This window comes from Natrix helvetica, assembly GCF_964273705.1.
Source record: "Natrix helvetica genome assembly, chromosome: 1".
Taxonomy (NCBI): domain Eukaryota; kingdom Metazoa; phylum Chordata; class Lepidosauria; order Squamata; family Natricidae; genus Natrix; species Natrix helvetica.
The window spans coordinates 133984128-134000906 of record NC_138548.1 but is presented as its reverse complement, the minus strand read 5'-3'; the positions used below and the strand labels follow the sequence as shown (position 1 = coordinate 134000906).

At 41.4% G+C, this 16779-nt stretch overlaps 1 protein-coding gene across 1 annotated transcript; it reads right to left on the bottom strand.

Annotated features, from left to right (window-relative positions):
* Window positions 1-3553: 3553 nt before the first annotated feature.
* TSN (translin) lies at window positions 3554-14015 on the bottom strand. Its single transcript, XM_081938799.1, has 6 exons — window positions 13522-14015; window positions 8880-8973; window positions 7953-8049; window positions 5707-5822; window positions 5523-5602; window positions 3554-5029 (listed from the first exon to the last, which is right to left on the bottom strand). Exons 1-6 carry the CDS (start codon window positions 13585-13587, stop codon window positions 4793-4795), a joined length of 690 nt encoding a protein of 229 aa, XP_081794925.1. The 5' UTR covers window positions 13588-14015; the 3' UTR covers window positions 3554-4792.
* Between the last annotated feature and the right edge of the window lie 2764 nt (window positions 14016-16779).

Here is a 16779-nt window from a genome sequence, read left to right as displayed (position 1 = left end):
AAAACAGAATTCCGGAGGGCCAAGGGCTCCATTTCTGCTGGCAGAGGCACTGTAGGTCGGTCCTTCTCTGTTTCCATGGCAACCCCACAGGCCAGATCTAAGCATCCTTGTTATATATAACAAAATATTCCAAGTGGAAATAATGATTGAGATAATACATAATGCTAAGTCGGGAATTTTAATTGTGGATTGTGGAATCCTTGGTGCTCTCTGAGTTTGGTTGTGTGGAAACAACCAAAGGCTGCACAGTTTAACCATGAGTTTCATATATTCTCTTTTATTAGTAACTATGGATTGTTGAGAGACTCATTGCACCCTATTATGTAGAACCATAATAGCAGAATTCATATATCCTCTTAAGTCCGGAATTCATAACCTTGTTTTAATTGGAGGTATTGGCCTTTGCAAGGCGTATCAAGGGCTGATTACAAAAGTTTCAATTAACTACCAATAAACTTCATTTGAGAACCAGTTTGGTATAGTGGTCTTCCTCATTTATCAGCAGGAAGACTCAAATCGAGGAAGCCCCCCCCTTGGCACTTGCACAACATCTGCCTAACAACTTCTAACAACGCTTCCTGATGGAAAGCCAACTAGGTGGCTGAACACCCACTCAAAGGACAACATATAAATCAGGGGTGTCCAAACTTGGCAACTTCTGGGAGTTGAAGTCCACAAGTCTTAAAGTTGCCAAGTTTGGACACCCCTGATATAAATGATCCCACAAAAAAGGTGCCAGGCTTTGAACAACCGTGTCAGCAATGGACAATCCTGAATAGGATTCACATCTCACATGCCTTCTGCCAAGACTCTCTGTATACCGTATTTTTCAGACTATAAGATGCACCGGTGTATAAGATGCACCAGGATTTCAAAGAGGTACCGGTAAGTAAGAAAAAATAAGTTTTTGCCTTCCCTCAACCCCCAGCAGCACTCTGCAGGCTTCAGCAGGGCTGGGACTGAGGGAAGGCAAAAAAAATCCTCCAGTTTTGTAAAAACGACTCATTTTTTTGCAAAAATGGGATGCAGAGGCAGGGCTTCAGGAGGCCAAAAATGGCTGTATTTGGTATATAAGATGCACCAACATTTCCAAACTTTTAGGGAGGGGAAAGGTGCATCTTATACTCCAAAAATATGGTAAATGGTATCCTCTCCTCAGTGTGACTGTGGGGTTCCACATTAAACTGTAGATCACATTGTGACCAGCTGTAAGCTGAGAGCATATATTGGTCCAGTATCTGATTTTTTAAAATATAAATTATGCTGTGTTCCAGTGATTAGATGATAGACTTTGGTATTTGAACTCATATCTTTTTAACATTTATATTTTACTGAGTATTACTAATCTAGATGAAATGTTTATATTGCTAGTCCAGATATGATATGGCACACACTAAATTAATAGTGGTTACGACATCAGGTTAACACCTGGGAGAACCTTGAATTCTAGTCCAGCCTTAGGCACCAAACCAGTTTGGTGACCTTGGGCCAGTCACTTTGTCTCAGCCCTCAGAAGGAAGCAATGGCAAATCACTTCTGAAAAATCTTCTCAAGAAAACTGTAGAGAACAGTCCAGGCAGTCTCCAAGAATTGGGCCGATTGCATAAGGGGAAAAAAGTCCCCATTTTGTAATCACAGTTGGGCCTAGCAACTTGGTTGTTAAGCAAAGTGATGGCTAACTGAAAACGCAACTGTGCATACAATCCTAGTTTAACTTTCCTTTGCTTTTCAGACCTGAAAAGTCAGAGATATGATTGCTTGCAGAGTTTTCTTTTCCTCAATGTTGTAACTGCAAATGGTTGCTAAAAGAGGACTATTTATACATCCTTTTTATTTAAACCAAACATTCTCAAATTCTGTAGTTTCATGTCGTAAGATGATTAATACATTTGTGTTAAGTCATTTTATGGCAATGATCCTTTCAGATTTCTTTCACATCTTTCTAATCTATCTGGAAACCCATTGCACTGTTATTAGTAATAGCAGTCTTCATAAACCCTAATTATGCTTAGGGTAAGAACATTCTCTGAGGGATTTCTGTTTAGCCATTGTTATAATGTCTCAAACTTATTTTTCACCTTTTCAGTTGCTTCTTTTCAGACAATGCTCTGTTGGCGCTAGGCTAAAACTACAGAATTAAAACAAGTCTGCAGTTGAGGTTTGTTGGCAACATACAGATCACATTTATAGGTTTTGTCTTTAGTAACAAGTTCTTGTTGAAAGCAAAGAACTGGAGTGCATAAGCACTGGGGATGATTATAGAAGTTCAAAAAGAAATTTAGTTGCATTGGATTTTCACATGATCAAGTGGCTTCTTGAATACAAAGTATTAAGCCAAATCATACACATTGAAGTTTAGTGTGATATGTGAATTCATCTGTCTCCGTCTCGGTTTTCTCTCTGCATATAAATAAATAATCATGTTTGGGTCTTTGTGACACCAACTGCATAAACATTTTTTACTCAAAGTTCTTAAATGGATCCTAGTGAAAAAGAACAAACCATCTTTTTTCAATTTCTCAAAATAAATTCAGAAGGAGTTTGATAAAGAGTTTTCTGACTAACGAATTCTATTGAAAACCATACACATGAATGAGCTATGGTACACCTCAACAGATGCATGGAGTGCTAAACTGATGTAGGATTTAAAGAGGGTGTTCATATTATTACATGCGAGTCAGATTGCAAATACCTCAATTAGTAATTGTAATGTTTTTTTAATAAAGTTTTTATAGTTTAATAAAACCTGTTAGTTGGAAAAGGTACTACCAAACTTTGTCTCATAGACTAATACAGCCCTTCTACGATGTATGTTGTAACTCTTTTGTCCAACATTATATAAATTTGAAGGATTGTTTTTAATGCAGGGCTGTCAAACTTGCGGCCTGTCATGCGCTGGCCACTCCCATCCCGTTTAGCGGAGAAGTCACGATATGTCATGTGACACCATGACATGAATTTGGCACCCGTTTTAGTGCCTGACACTTGAATTTGTGATTCTGATCATGGAAGTTAACATTCTAGTGATTCCTTTATGAACAGATGTTTACTTATCAAATCCAGAAACAATTAACAAATGTTAATTTTAAAAAAGTCAATTTTTCATGGTATTTTTAGCCCATCTGAAGAAAGGGCTGGGAAAGATAGGAATATTTCTTTTAAATAAATCACTAAATTTATCACTGGAGAGACATCTCATGTTCTGAGAGATATGTTAACATTGTGTATCACTTTCTGCTGTGATATCCCCTTAGACTGAACTATCTCTCATCTATTATTTAGGAGCCCACTTGCTAGTCTAATGAACTTATAATTGGGGAAAGCTGTATTAGATAGTAAAAATCAAGGAGCACCTTTTCTAGCCAATTTTATTAACCTAACTGAAGGGGTGATTAATGACACGCAGAATCCTGAATTTAGGATTTAGAAATTTAGGAAGTTTAGCAAATTCCTAATTTCACTCTAATTAAACAAATTATCAAACCATTGACTTTTACTGGCATTATCTTGGATGAAGTGTAAATCATAGCACAAGCGATGTTTTAAAAATGTCTTTTTATTTTTATTTAACAACTTTAACAAAGGAAATATCTGCTTCCCATTGAACATTTCAAAAACAGCAACCAGAACAAGGAAAAAAATTATAAACAAGGATGCTTATACGAATTATCATAAAGTACATGTTTTTTATTCTTTGGAAAATAATCTTTCTAAAAAAAACCACAAACAATGGAAAAAGAATGAGATAAAACATTGTGTATGCAAAATGATCAAACATAAACATGTCATTATACATTTCAGAAACAGAATGTAGTTTTTGCCTGAATGACAGGGAAGATGACAATCAAATATTAACATAGGAGAGGAAACAATAAGTGGTCCTAAAAAGCCAGTTTTCTCTGCATCTTACTATTCTAAGGCTGTGATCTTATGTTTGCTGGAAATGGGTTGAATGAAAACAACCTGCATTCAGGTAATTAGGATTTAGCTGACATTGTTCTCTACACTACTATTTGCTAAAGATCTACTTAGAACTTTATTTTAAATTGAATGGATCACTAACTGACTCAAGTGCAGATTCCAAGTAATGTAATTGCATATCCCCCCCCCCCTTTGCCCTTCACTAAAACACAAACACATTTTCATGTTCTCAACTTTTAAAAAAAAGAAAAACTGGATATATAGACTAAGAATATGCATGTAATGTATTATGAATGATTCACAGTTCTTTCCAAAGTTTAAGAATCGGCTTATTTCAGAATACAGACTCTCTGCATTATATAATGATCATTTAAAAATAAATTCCTAACATGTTTACTTATTCAACCGACTACATTACATCTGAAATCTCACAATCTAACAAGAATAGAAAATGAAGCATTCTGGTTTTATTCTAATGATAAACATATTTACACAAGTGCTCCTTTTAAAATGAGCATTCGTTGTACTAAGTGTGAATTATGGAGAGGTCCAGAAAGAATCAGCTCAGCCTGATACTAAGAGTCAGTAACAAAGGATTACCATGTTTGGGACTGCAGACAATAAAGGTCATAATTCACAAATAGAGTTTATATCATAGTAACTTATACTGCAGACGCAGTCCACGAATGGGGGATTTACAGAACGGTTTAGAAGGTTTTCAAGTCAGACGTATACTAAGCGTTCAGATGGGGGAAAACATAGTTTGAAGCTTGTGGTTCTTCTACATTACTGCTAGAGAGCTCAGTTAAAGCTTCTCTTTCATTGGCCACATTACTAAGGTAATCATGAATCGAGTTCAGTGGGGCCTTTTCTATTTCTCCTCACCAGCACCTCCGGTTGCTGTTTTGCTGAGTCCTCTGATTGACAAGTCGTAAACCACCTCTTCTATTTTCTTGACGTCATACTTGAGGCCATCGTAGCGTTTCCTCAGGGAATCATTTTTCAAATTGAGCAGGCGGAATCCTGAATCCAACTCATTGATGAAAACAGAGATGCGAAGTGGCCGAGAATAGTCCCCAGATGTCACACTGTTCACGGCTAACCTAGACTATTAAATAAAACACAGAATGAATCCTGTTACGACTGACTGGTGTTCCATTATAATGCCTATATATTACTAGGATACAAATACAACCTGATTATTTTCAGAAAGATGAACTTGAAATCCAGATGTTTGGAAAGTACCTACGTTGGGTGACATAGCCTTAGATGAATCCCTAATCTCAAAAGCCTTTTATTTAAAAACCTATACTAATTAAAATCTTGCCCATCAGACAATAGGAAAGGCTAACAAGAAACTTTAATCACTCAGCCAACAAAGAAATAAATAATGCCATTTAGGTGCACAATCTTCACAATGCTGTCCTCCAAATAAATAGAGATTTTACACTTCCCAGAACTTTTTAACGAACATCTGAGATTGCCTCATCCAACGAGAACACCCGGTCAGAAGAAACCGTACTAACTTTATCCATGCATTAACTTGCCATTTCCTTCTATTCAATTAGATGAGAAATTTAGCTGTATGATATTCTACATACCAGCTCACTTGCAAGAGTCAATACTCCAGAAAGATAATCCTCAATGTCCAGATGAAAGCCTTTTTCTCTATCAGCTTCAACTGAAAAGAAAAGGAATGTACATGAATTCAAAAATAATTAGGCAAACTATTTTGGCAATTAACAAACAAGTCAAGCCTTTCTCCAAGCCTTCTTATTAACTTACTTCCAAGAATTTCAGTAACAGCTTCCCGTGTCACCAAGGTTTCTGTTTCCAGATAGACAACAAATGCTGCTAAGAACACCAGTCGTTGGAGCACAAACCTCCAATGTTCATGAAATCTGTATGGAAAAATACCTGATTGAAATATAGGCATTTTATGAGCATTTTTAATGATAACCAGGGTCATGTTTACAACGTTTCAATGGTTGTATAACCAACATCAATAGAAAAATATGTGTATCTTGCTCTTCTATTGAAGGTCAACACACTTTGTGATGCAACAAGTTAGACAGTATAATGATTGGCTCCAGAATGCCAAATTATTCTAGTTATCCAAAAACCCTCCAACAATTTCTCAAATACTACTACTTGCACAAGTCATTAATTATTTAACAAACAAACAAAAAACCCACTCAGTGCTGCCACTTGTGTGCTGGACCCGTGTCCCTCTTGGTTAGTTTGGGCTTCCCGGGAGGTGACACGAGGCTGGCTCCAGGCGATTACCAACGCTTCATTGAGAGAGGGGTTCTTTCCCACCACCTTGAAGGAGGCGGTGGTGAGGCCCCTCCTCAAGAAGCCTTCCCTGGACCCAGCTTCTTTAGCCAACTATCGTCCGGTCTCCAACCTTCGCTTTGTAGCAAAGGTTGTCAAGAGTGTGGTAGCACGTCAGCTTCCCCAGTACCTGGATGAAGCTGTCTACCTGGATCCGTTTCAGTCGGGTTTCAGACCTGGGTACAGCACGGAGACGGCATTGGTCGTGTTGGTCGATGATCTCTGGCGGGCTCGGGACAGGGGCTGCTCCTCTGTCCTGGTCCTATTAGACCTCTCGGCGGCTTTCGATACCATCGACCATGGTATCCTACTGCAACGACTCGGGGGGTTGGAAGTGGGGGGCACCATTTTACGGTGGTTCTCCTCCTACCTGTCGGATCGGTTGCAGTTTGTGTTGACTGGAGGGCAGAGATCGACCCCCAGGCGTGTCACTTGTGGGGTGCCCCAGGGGTCGGTTCTCTCACCCCTCCTGTTCAACATATACATGAAACCGCTGGGCGAGATCATCCGTGGTTTCAGGGTACAGTATCATCAATATGCTGATACCCAACTTTTCATCTCTACCCCAAACAACCCAAACAATGCCCTTGACGTGATATCCCGATGCCTGGAGGCTGTGTGGATCTGGATGGGGAGAAACAGGCTCAAGCTCAATCCCTTCAAGACTGAGTGGCTGTGGCTTCCGTCATCCTGATTTGTACATCTTGTTCCATCTTTGACGATAGGGGGAGAAATTTTAGCCCCCTCAGAGAAGGCTCGCAATCTGGGAGTCTTCCTGGATACGTGGCTTAGTTTAGAAGAACACCTGACGGCCGTGACCAGGGGGGCCTTTTACCAGGTTCGCCTGGTATGTCAGTTGCGCCCCTTCCTGGATCGGGATGCTCTGTGCACAGTCACTCATGCCCTCGTCCTTTCTCGCCTGGACTCTGCAACGCTCTCTACATGGGGCTGCCCTTGAAGAGCACCCAGAGGCTTCTGGTCCAGAATGCAGCCGCGCGGGTTGTCATTGGGGTACCTAGGTGCTCCCATGTTACACCCCTTTTAGGCGGCTTGCCCTGGTTGCTGGTTGTTTTCCGGGTGCGATTCAAGGTATTAATTATGACCTTTAAAGCGCTCCATGGCTTAGGCCCAGGGTACCTGCGAGACCACCTACTGCCACCAGTAGCCTCCCACCGTCCAGTACGATCCCACAGAGCTGGCCTCCTCAGGGATGCCGTCGGCCAGACAGAGTCGGCTGGTGACCCCCAGGGGGCGAGCCTTCTCTGTGGGAGCGCCTTCCCTCTGGAATGAGCTGCCCCCGGAGCTTCGCATAATCCCTGACCTCCGGTCCTTCCGACGCGCCCTAAAAAGTTGGCTTTTCCAGCAAGCCGGCCTGGCCTGTTAATTTTAACTCATTTTTAAATGTATTGTCTTATAAATTTGGTTTGGTTTTTTTGGATATCTTTTTAATTTCTTTTTAACTTTTGGGATGTCTGTTTTTTAATGTTGTATGCTGCCCTGAGTCCTTTGGAAGAAGGGCGGCATATAAATCCAATAAAAAACAAACAAACAAACAAACCACTAAGGATTAATACAGCAAAAAATTGTTTAGAATTAGCTCCTCTAACAATAATTCTATCTTTTACCAGATCATTTTTTTCCCCTTTTGAAATCTATTGTGTCAAATGTGCACTGAGGGAAGGGAGGAATTCACTAACCTGTAATATTGTTCTGCAGGAAACTTTGTTTTCAGAGAATCCAGATGTATTTTAACAGTATTAAAGTGTTCTCGAGCCTTCTGACATTTCTTTGGTACTGAAATTAAAAGAAAATGGCAAGTTAAAAAAAGGTACTGAAATTGTTGTGGCTTCAAGTATAAACTATGAGCTGTGAAAAAAACAAAACAAATTCAGAATTAAAAGAAATTGTTCAGATTAAAGTAGCCATTCCCAAATAAACAAAACAAATGTGTGATGACTATAATTTTGATCTAGCCGTTTAATGTCTTAAGCTGGGAAAATAAACTTCTGCAACAGGCAGCCTATTTTTTTTCTCTTTCTGTCTCTTTTTAGTGGCTAAGGACCACAGCAGGCACATGCGGGCACACCAAAGTGGCCGAGTAGGATTTCTGAAGGAGGAGCTTTTAAGATGTATTCACTTTGTTCATATGCACATTGGTATATTCATTCTAAAAGAACTTTAACACACCTTGAAAAGATTTTTTTGCCAAAAATGATCAGGAAAAAAAATCATACTTTTGTTTCTTGGGGATTGGCCACTGAAATTCAGCTACACAATTCGGGACACTACAAGAGAGGATTGGGAACCAAATGCAGCCTACCCATTCTTGTCCTAAATTTTCAAGGCTTAAGAAACATTTTGCTACCACACCATTCAAAAATGATGTATCAGGTATTCAACTCTCGGCTAAAAAAAAAAAAGTAACTATTGACTGGCTAAATACCTAAACTGGATTACTTTAGATAGATCCTCATATTTCTGACAAACAAATGCATATATCATTCCGAGTAAGAAAATATATTCCCCACCTTACCTGGCAGTAACTGCTTTTGTAGGATCGATACATTTTCAATTGTTTCCCAACAGTGTGATATACGGAATACAACAAACAAAGCTGGACTTACTTTCTTGAAATCCAGAACCCTGGTGGACTCCTTGAAGTACAGTCAAAATTTCCCGGGCAGTTTGCTCCAGAGTTTGAACAACTTTCCTAATTTCCTGTATTTGATTTAAAAAATCTCTCTGAGCAAGATTATTAAAAACAAAAACATTTTCAAACAAGACTAATGTCATTTTGACTTTTTTTCCTAATATTACGGCCAAACCTGGTTTACCATAAGCAATCCAATCACTTTGAAGATACAACACAAATTCTTGGACTTGAGATTTCCAGATGAGTACATACATAAATTACATTTTGGCTTATACTTCTAATCTTGTTATAAAAGACCTCGGCTGACAGAAAAATGGAAGTATCCATCTGCATCTGCATATGGGAATTTAGACATCTAAGACCCCCCCCCCCTTCTCCAATTCTGGGTGCCTTCAAAATCTATTAAGAAATTATCTGATTTTCTTATTCCAACAGGAAAAGGATTTACTTTTAGAGGCCTAATACATTCTGAGGATCCACTTGCCTTCAATACTGGTACAGGCAGTCCTTGCTTAGTGACCAGCAACTCCACCCTAAGTGCTGCAACCACTAAGCAAAAAATTACATGACTGCAATGGGATTACAATCAATGTTCCCTCTAATTTTTTTCCAATGTGAGCAGAAAAGTATAGTGTTTGAGTGGCACATTTTCATGCCTGAGCACCTGAACTTTCTTCAGATGTCACCTAAGACAACAACGAAATCAGTATTATTTGAAACTCAAAGTTATGTTTCTTCAAGGTACCTGCTTAATTAAGTGTTATATAATATCAGTATCACTTAACAACGCTCCTGCTTAGCAACCAAAATGTTGGCTCAGAAATTCTGGCATTTGAAGCACGCAAGTCTTAAAGCTGTCAAGTTACAAGACCCTTGCACCCCTAACCCTTTAGAAAAAAAACCCAGGGGTCTTCAAACCTGACAGCTTTAAGACTTGTGGACTTCAACTCCCAGAATTCCTCCTCCAGTCATGTTGGCTCAGGAACTCTGGCATTGAAGCACGCAAGTCTTAAAGCTGTCAAGTTACAAGATCCTTGCACCCCTAACCCTTCAGAAAAAAAAACGCAGGGGTCTTCAAACCTGACAGCTTTAAGACTTGTGGACTTCAACTCCCAGAATTCCTCCTCCAGTCATGTTGCAGCGAGGTCATCTGCATGGATCTGCTCCATCTTTGGTTTCTTCATCGTGGGCAGGGCTGCCGCTGAAGATGCCGACGAGCCCCCGCCACCACCAGAATAACTGCTGCCACCTCCTCCTCCAACAGCACCACCACATTTGGTGCCCAGCGCTGCGGCTAAGGTGAAGCTGGCAAAGCTCCCGCTGGTGCCCCCACCTGTGTCAGCGGCGCCTCCCCCTCCGCTCGGAGCACCTAAGCTCAGCCCCGCATTACCCTGCCCCCTCCTCCTCTGTCATGCTTTTGAGGAGCCATGAGGCCTTTTTTCCCCCAGCTCCCACCTCCCCCCCCACCGCCTTCCTACTGGCTCCCGCAGCCTCATGGCTCCTCAAAAGCACGGCGGAGGAGGAGGGGGCAGGAGTGATGCGGGGCTCAGCTCAGGTGCTCTGAGCGGAGGGGAAGGCGCTGCTGCCACGCGCGGGGATGCCGGCTGGAGCTTTGGCGGCTTCACCTCAGCCGCAGTGCCAGGCGGCAAATCCAACAGTGCTGTTAGAGGAGGAGGTGGCAGCAGTTATTCTGGTGGCGGCGGGGACTTTGGGGCTTCACAACTACCGTCAGTCGCCCTGTGCTCATCAAAACTAGTCCGGGGAGGTCCTTTGCGGACGGCCAGTTCTAGCCGCCTGCAAAGGACCTCCCCAGCTTCCGGAGCCTCTGGCAGTAGAAATCACTGCGCGGCAGTTGAGAACTGCCGCACGGTGTTTTCTTGCCATGTGCGCAGCCGCGCAGCCGTGCACCTTAGAGGGAACATTGATTACAATCCCATTTCCCATTTGGTTGTTAAGCAAAATATCACGTTACTGTGGCTTACAATTTTACTTCTGTCTTCTTTATTTAACTCTACTTGTTACAAGTTACTTGCGACGTACACGAATGGCGTTCATGCGACGCTGTGATGGTCCTAAATGCATGCTGGTTGCAAAATGCCTGAATGGCAATTATGTCATTGCAGGATGCTGTATTATAAATGTGTGGATTAGTTGCAAAGCTATTTTTATAGATGTAACTTCAAACAGTTGCCCAATGAAGCAGTTGGTCAGTGAGGACTATCTGTAATATGATACAATCTATCTTTGTATCTATTGCATCAACCAACACTGCAATACTACTTTCTATCTTCATTGTTGAGGTTCTGTATTTTTGCTATTTGCTAAGTTTAGGATGCCTATGTACACTGTCTACTAGAAAACATAAGGTTGGGGTTCATGGGCTTTATGATTTTTTTACCGAGAGAAAACACTTTTCGTAAAAAATGTCTGTGGAAAAAAGTCTTCAAACTGTGTTTTAACTTTCTTGCTTCTTTCCCACTACTTTTTGTAAAATTTTGCCTAATGAATACTATGTAGTACACTCACTTGTGATCTAAGACCACTTAAAAATTCCAAGTGGGTGTAACATGTTATCAAAGAAATGGGAGCTGCAGTTACTTGAGTCAGATGTTGTTATGTACAGATTAGCTTCAACATATTAGGTGTAATTTCCTGTTTATCCACAAGCTAGAGTAATTTGGAATCTCTTAACAGCATTTGTATTATAATACAAATACAAATATTATTATATGGCGCTGACAGGAAAAAGCAAAGCCATAATGCTTTTAGAATAACTGAGCTAATGAAACTGGGAGCCCTGCAAAGAGATCAGAAACATTTATAATTCTTTATCTGCTTGATTAAAATTTGCAAGTAGATTGACTTGAAGATGAGTTATATCAGTTACATCATCACTTTCTTTGAAGGGAAAAAAAACCCTAAAATGAGAAGGCAACCCAAAGCAAACAAGACCCTTATTGTTAACAGTTATGTTGAATGACAGGTGTAGAATACACCAGATTTTCCTCTTCATTAAATCATCTGTTCTCCTCTGCTTTCCCTTCCTTTGACAAGTAGTTTTTGATTCATGACAGGTAACAAAAGACTCTTCAAAATTATAAGGGGCATCCCCAGAGCTACTTATACTCCATTTTTAAAGTTATGACAGCTGCACCTTCCCAGGTCATGTGATCGTATTTTGGATATTTGTCAACTAGCTCACCTTTATGGCCATTTGCAGTAACCTGAGGTCATGTTGTTGCGGCAAACTGGGGCAATGAACCTCAGTCAGCCAGAGATGGGACGTGAGACCACAAGGTGCGAGAGAAAACAGGTTTATTGATGCATCAGAGTTCAGAGCGTTAATACAGCAAAGTCTGAACTGCCCTGGGTAGGCCCAGGACAGGGGTTTTATACCCACCTGGATTCAGGGGGTTTACACAGGCGTGTTCTTCTAAGGAAAAGGAGGTGCGAGGGGAGTTTACATATCGGATTCATCATTATTGCACAGTTTACAGTAATATGTTGGAAATACATTTTGGAAAGTTACAGAAAGAGAAGTGAAAAAGTTAGCATTAGCAATCTCTCAGTATCAAGGTTTATTAATACGCTAAATGGCAGTTTCATATCTTACCCCATCTGTTTCCTTCTGTGCCCAACTCATGAAGCATGTTGCAACTTATGTTTCAGTACGATTTGTAATACTTCCTAAGCAAGCTACAGAAGTCCTTTTAATATGCAGACTTAATTGAGCCTTTTATATGAAGGAGTCTGGGGGCTCCTATACTCTTCAGGTAAGGGGTTCTTTACCTGTTCCCAATGTGACTGATTTTTTTTTGCCGGTTTCTGGCAAAAAAAAGCCAGAAAATCTATTTCCTATTTGGGAAATAGATTCACTTAAGGATTGCTGCAAATATGTCATAAAAGCAGGCCAAATCACATGATGCCTCAATGTACAATCACCACAACTTACAACTGGGTTCAATTATGGTAATGTAATATACACTATGGTTATAAGTCAAGACTGTAATATAAATGCAGATATATTTTTAGTGTTTCTTACAAGTTTTTTTTTGTTCTCAAGACCCCTTCCGACTTCTAAAAATTATGGAGGACCCTATCAATATTTACTATACTAAAAATTAAAATGGATGCATTTGCAGAATATTTGTTCGTTGCATCATGTAAAAAAGAACAATATTACACCTAAACAATATTTTCATGGAAAAAAATCGTGTTTTTGTTTTGTTTTAGAATGAAAACATTTTAAATGTTTGCAAATTAACTTCAATATCTGGCAAATCGTTTTGATTTTGTAGATTCCCGAGATGCATTTGAGGAACTCCCAAAGGGCCCCCGGACCACAGTTTAGGATATACTGGTTTAGACCATGATTATTCACTACGGAGCAAATTCATGCAATATAGGTAGGTAGGTAGATACGGGGTTGGTAGGTGCGTGTGTGCGTGCAGGAAGGGCAATAAAAGCCCTTTTCCCTTTTTATCTTTCAACCAGTATTACACCCATTACCCGTTTTACGTCCCCTCTCCGGAGTACAATCCCCAAAATTCCCAGCCATAGCCGGGAATCCTGGGAGTTACAGTCCCAGGGCCTCCCCTCCTCACTGCTCTTACCTCGCGGATATCCTGGTCGGCGGTGAGCACCCCCTGCAAGGAGATAAACATCTCGCTGACGGACATGGCTCGACCACCGGGACAAAGATTCGCGCCTCCTGGGATCGTGCGCAAAAACCGACGGGCTGGCCACGCGCTCCCTGTTACATTCAGCGCAGAAAATGGTCCTTCTTGGCCGCCGTCGCATAAGGCTGTCCGCCTGGCTGCCTCCCTAAAAAGACTGCGGCGTGAAGGAGCAGGTTATTGCTGCCGCTGCCGTGAACCAGAAAAGGCTGGCTCGTTTTTCTCACTGATTGGTTGCTTTGCTGCCGTCCTCCCCTAGGCAGAAGTCTTCTGCGCTGTCCGGGAACGTGCAAGAAAGCCCTTCGAGAAAGGCAAATCCCAGCCCGAACATCGTCCCTCGCTTCCACGCCTCAGTTTTGGCTCCAACCAGAGAGAAAAGATCCCAGAGCGGCAGGCCCGGGAAATTAATACGGCTGAGAAAAGGGTCTCGTCGAGCTTTGTGCGTTATTTCCTGTGCGCTCGACCCAGCGGGGGGACCTTTCTCGGTTTCGGCGCGATTTGCTCTCTTGCTGGGGGCGAGGTGGGGGGAGGAGAGAGAAGAAGGCTGAGACGCTCCCGCGAGTGGTTGGCATGGAAACGAAACCCGGGATGGCCATTGGCTTCCTCGACTGGCGGACTGAGCGTCTCGCTTCTAGGTCGGCCTGGGCTGATCGCAAAAGCGGGGCGGACGATATTTTTTATTTTATTTTATTTGTCAAGCCTGTATGAGAAAACAAGTAGAAATATGAATATAACATATACACATAAAAGTATGAGCAGGTATAAGTGTATACATAAGAAATGAGTACAAATAGATGGGACATTGGGACAGGGACGGTAGGCACGCTGGTGCGCTTATGCACGCCCCTTACAGACCTCTTAGGAATGGGGTGAGGTCGACAGGAGACAGTCTAAGGCAGGGGTGTCCAAACTTGGGAACTTTAAGACTTGTGGACTTCAACTCCCAGAATTCCCCAGCCAGCCATGCTGGCTGGGGAATTCTGGGAGTTAAAGTCCACAAGTCTTAAAGTTCCCAAGTTTGGACACCCCTGGTCTAAGGTGAAAATTGTGGGGGTTTGGGGATGAAGCCACAGAGTTCCCAGATATTGACCACTGTTGCTGAAGTCGTGTTTTCTGCAGTCGAGTTTGGAGCGGTTTACCTTAAGTTTGTATCTGTTTGCTCGTGTATTATTGTGGTTGAAGCCGAAGTAGTCATTGACAGGTAGGATATTGTAGCAGATAGTTTTATGTACTACGCTTTGGTCAGACCTTAGTCGACATAGGTCTAGGTTGTCCAGGTCCAAAATTTCGAGCCTGGTGGCGTAAGGGATTCTATTGTGAGCAGAGGAGTGGAGGACTCTTCTGGTGAAATACTTCTGGACCCACTCAATTGTATTAATGCCAATTATACAGTGTGGATTCCAAGCAGATGAGCTGTATTCGAGAATTGGTCTGGCAAAGGTTTTGTATCCCCTGGTTTGCAGTAGAATGATATACAGTGATATGGTGGATTTTGACTCCCGCTCCCTCCGGTCCATAGCAGCCAGAGTGGCGAGTGGGTCACCATGTCGGAGTAGCAAAAAAACTGCCACTGCAGACTGCCTTAGCTGCTGTCTCGCGGTCATCTGGATTTTTCTTTTCAGCTTCAGTTATGGTTGTTGAAAAGGGAATGGCAGCAGAGCTACCAGGAATCCCATCACCTCCCATTGAACTTTGCATTCGCTTTGGGTGAACCTCCAGGATGAGAAATGTTTTACTGTATTATTCCCAGGTTCTGTGCTTTCCCCTCCCTATTTGGAATAAGCTGTGTGTCCTCGACTTATGACCCCAGCTGAGCTCAAAATTTCTGTTGCTAAGTTGAGATGTTTGTTAAGTGAGTTTGCTCCATTTTGCGACTTTTCTTGCCACCGTTGGTAAGTGAATCACTGTAGTTAAATTAATAGCATGGTTGTTAAGTGAATCTGTCTTCCCCATTGACTTTGCTTGGCAGAAGTTTACAAAAGGTGATCACGTGACACTGCAACTATCATAAATATGATATCCAAATTTTGACCACATGACACTGGTTGCACTAGTCATAACTGTGAAAAATGATCATAAGTCACTTTCAGTGCTGTTGTAACTGAACAGTCACTAAATGAAGTTTTGTAAATCGAGGACTACCTGTATTTTGTAACACAGTTGAGACTTAAGGGGGTCTTGAGCAGTGGTGGAAATTGAATAACTTAACAAGCGTTCTCTGGCTGGGTAAGCATGGCCAGTTGGTCATGTGACTAGGTGGGTGACATCACTTATCACACCCAGCCCTGCCTCCCAGCCACTCGCCTCAAAGGCAGAGATAGGATTCAGCTGGCAAATAGCCACGCCCACGCCCATTTTTTGGCCTTATTTTTGGCCATTTTGGGGGCCATTTTTGGGCCCTTTTTGGTTGGTTTTGGCGCCATTTCTGAGCCATTTTCCAAGCTGTTTTTGGCTTGGAAAACGGCCTGAAAACGGCCCGAAACACTGTCTGAAAACAGCCCGAAAAATGAGCGAGGGTGGGGCTAGCCAGTGGTAGGATTTGCTGGTTCACTGAACTACATGGAATCTTAACTACTGGTTTGCCTGAACCGGTGCTAGCCGGAAGCAGCCCACGTCTGGTCTTGAGCTGATTTTAGTAATATTATCTATTAAAAATTAGTCACTAAGGAGAGTCTTTTCCCAAGTTCTGATTCTTGGTGATGATTTAAGAATGAATATAGGTTGAGAAGAAAATAGACTAATCTTTGAGAGTTTGATTTGCAATTTTCATAATCCATTGACTTTGGACTAGACCTGATTAGAGTTGAAGTTCAAAACTATCATTATCAATCTTTGCTTTTGCTTATATGTAAAATTCCATTACATATCTCTGTTGCAAAACTTCTTACCTGCCTTCGTTCCAGCTATAATTTTTTTCCTTCTATAGGAATTGTTCTTTGCTTGCTCTTTTCCTGTTCAACAATAATTACTGAAGTGTGGAAATCAGAAATAGATAGTATTCCAAATGTTTTCACACCACAGATTTATATAAGTGAACATGGGTGGTTTTACTTTCACTGTCTTTTTTTAATGATAGACATTTTTATCAAGCATGACTCCAAGATTTGTTTTAATCATTGACAATTGCATCATTATTTGCCCACCATTATCCCACTTGGCAATTCATTATTGTTTATTTTTAGGAGTCTCTTAATG

What these genes read in the sequence shown, in the direction of transcription:
- TSN (XM_081938799.1), bottom strand. Translation starts at nt 13,587, where the DNA reads ATGTCCGTCAGCGAGATGTTTATCTCCTTGCAGGGGGTGCTCACCGCC. An exon ending in TGTTACTGAAATTCTTGGAA is followed by an intron (nt 5,603 to 5,706) that starts GTAAGTTAATAA and finishes TTTTCTTTTCAG; the next exon opens with TTGAAGCTGATAGAGAAAAA. An exon ending in TGACTCTTGCAAGTGAGCTG is followed by an intron (nt 5,030 to 5,522) that starts GTATGTAGAATA and finishes TTTATTTAATAG; the next exon opens with TCTAGGTTAGCCGTGAACAG.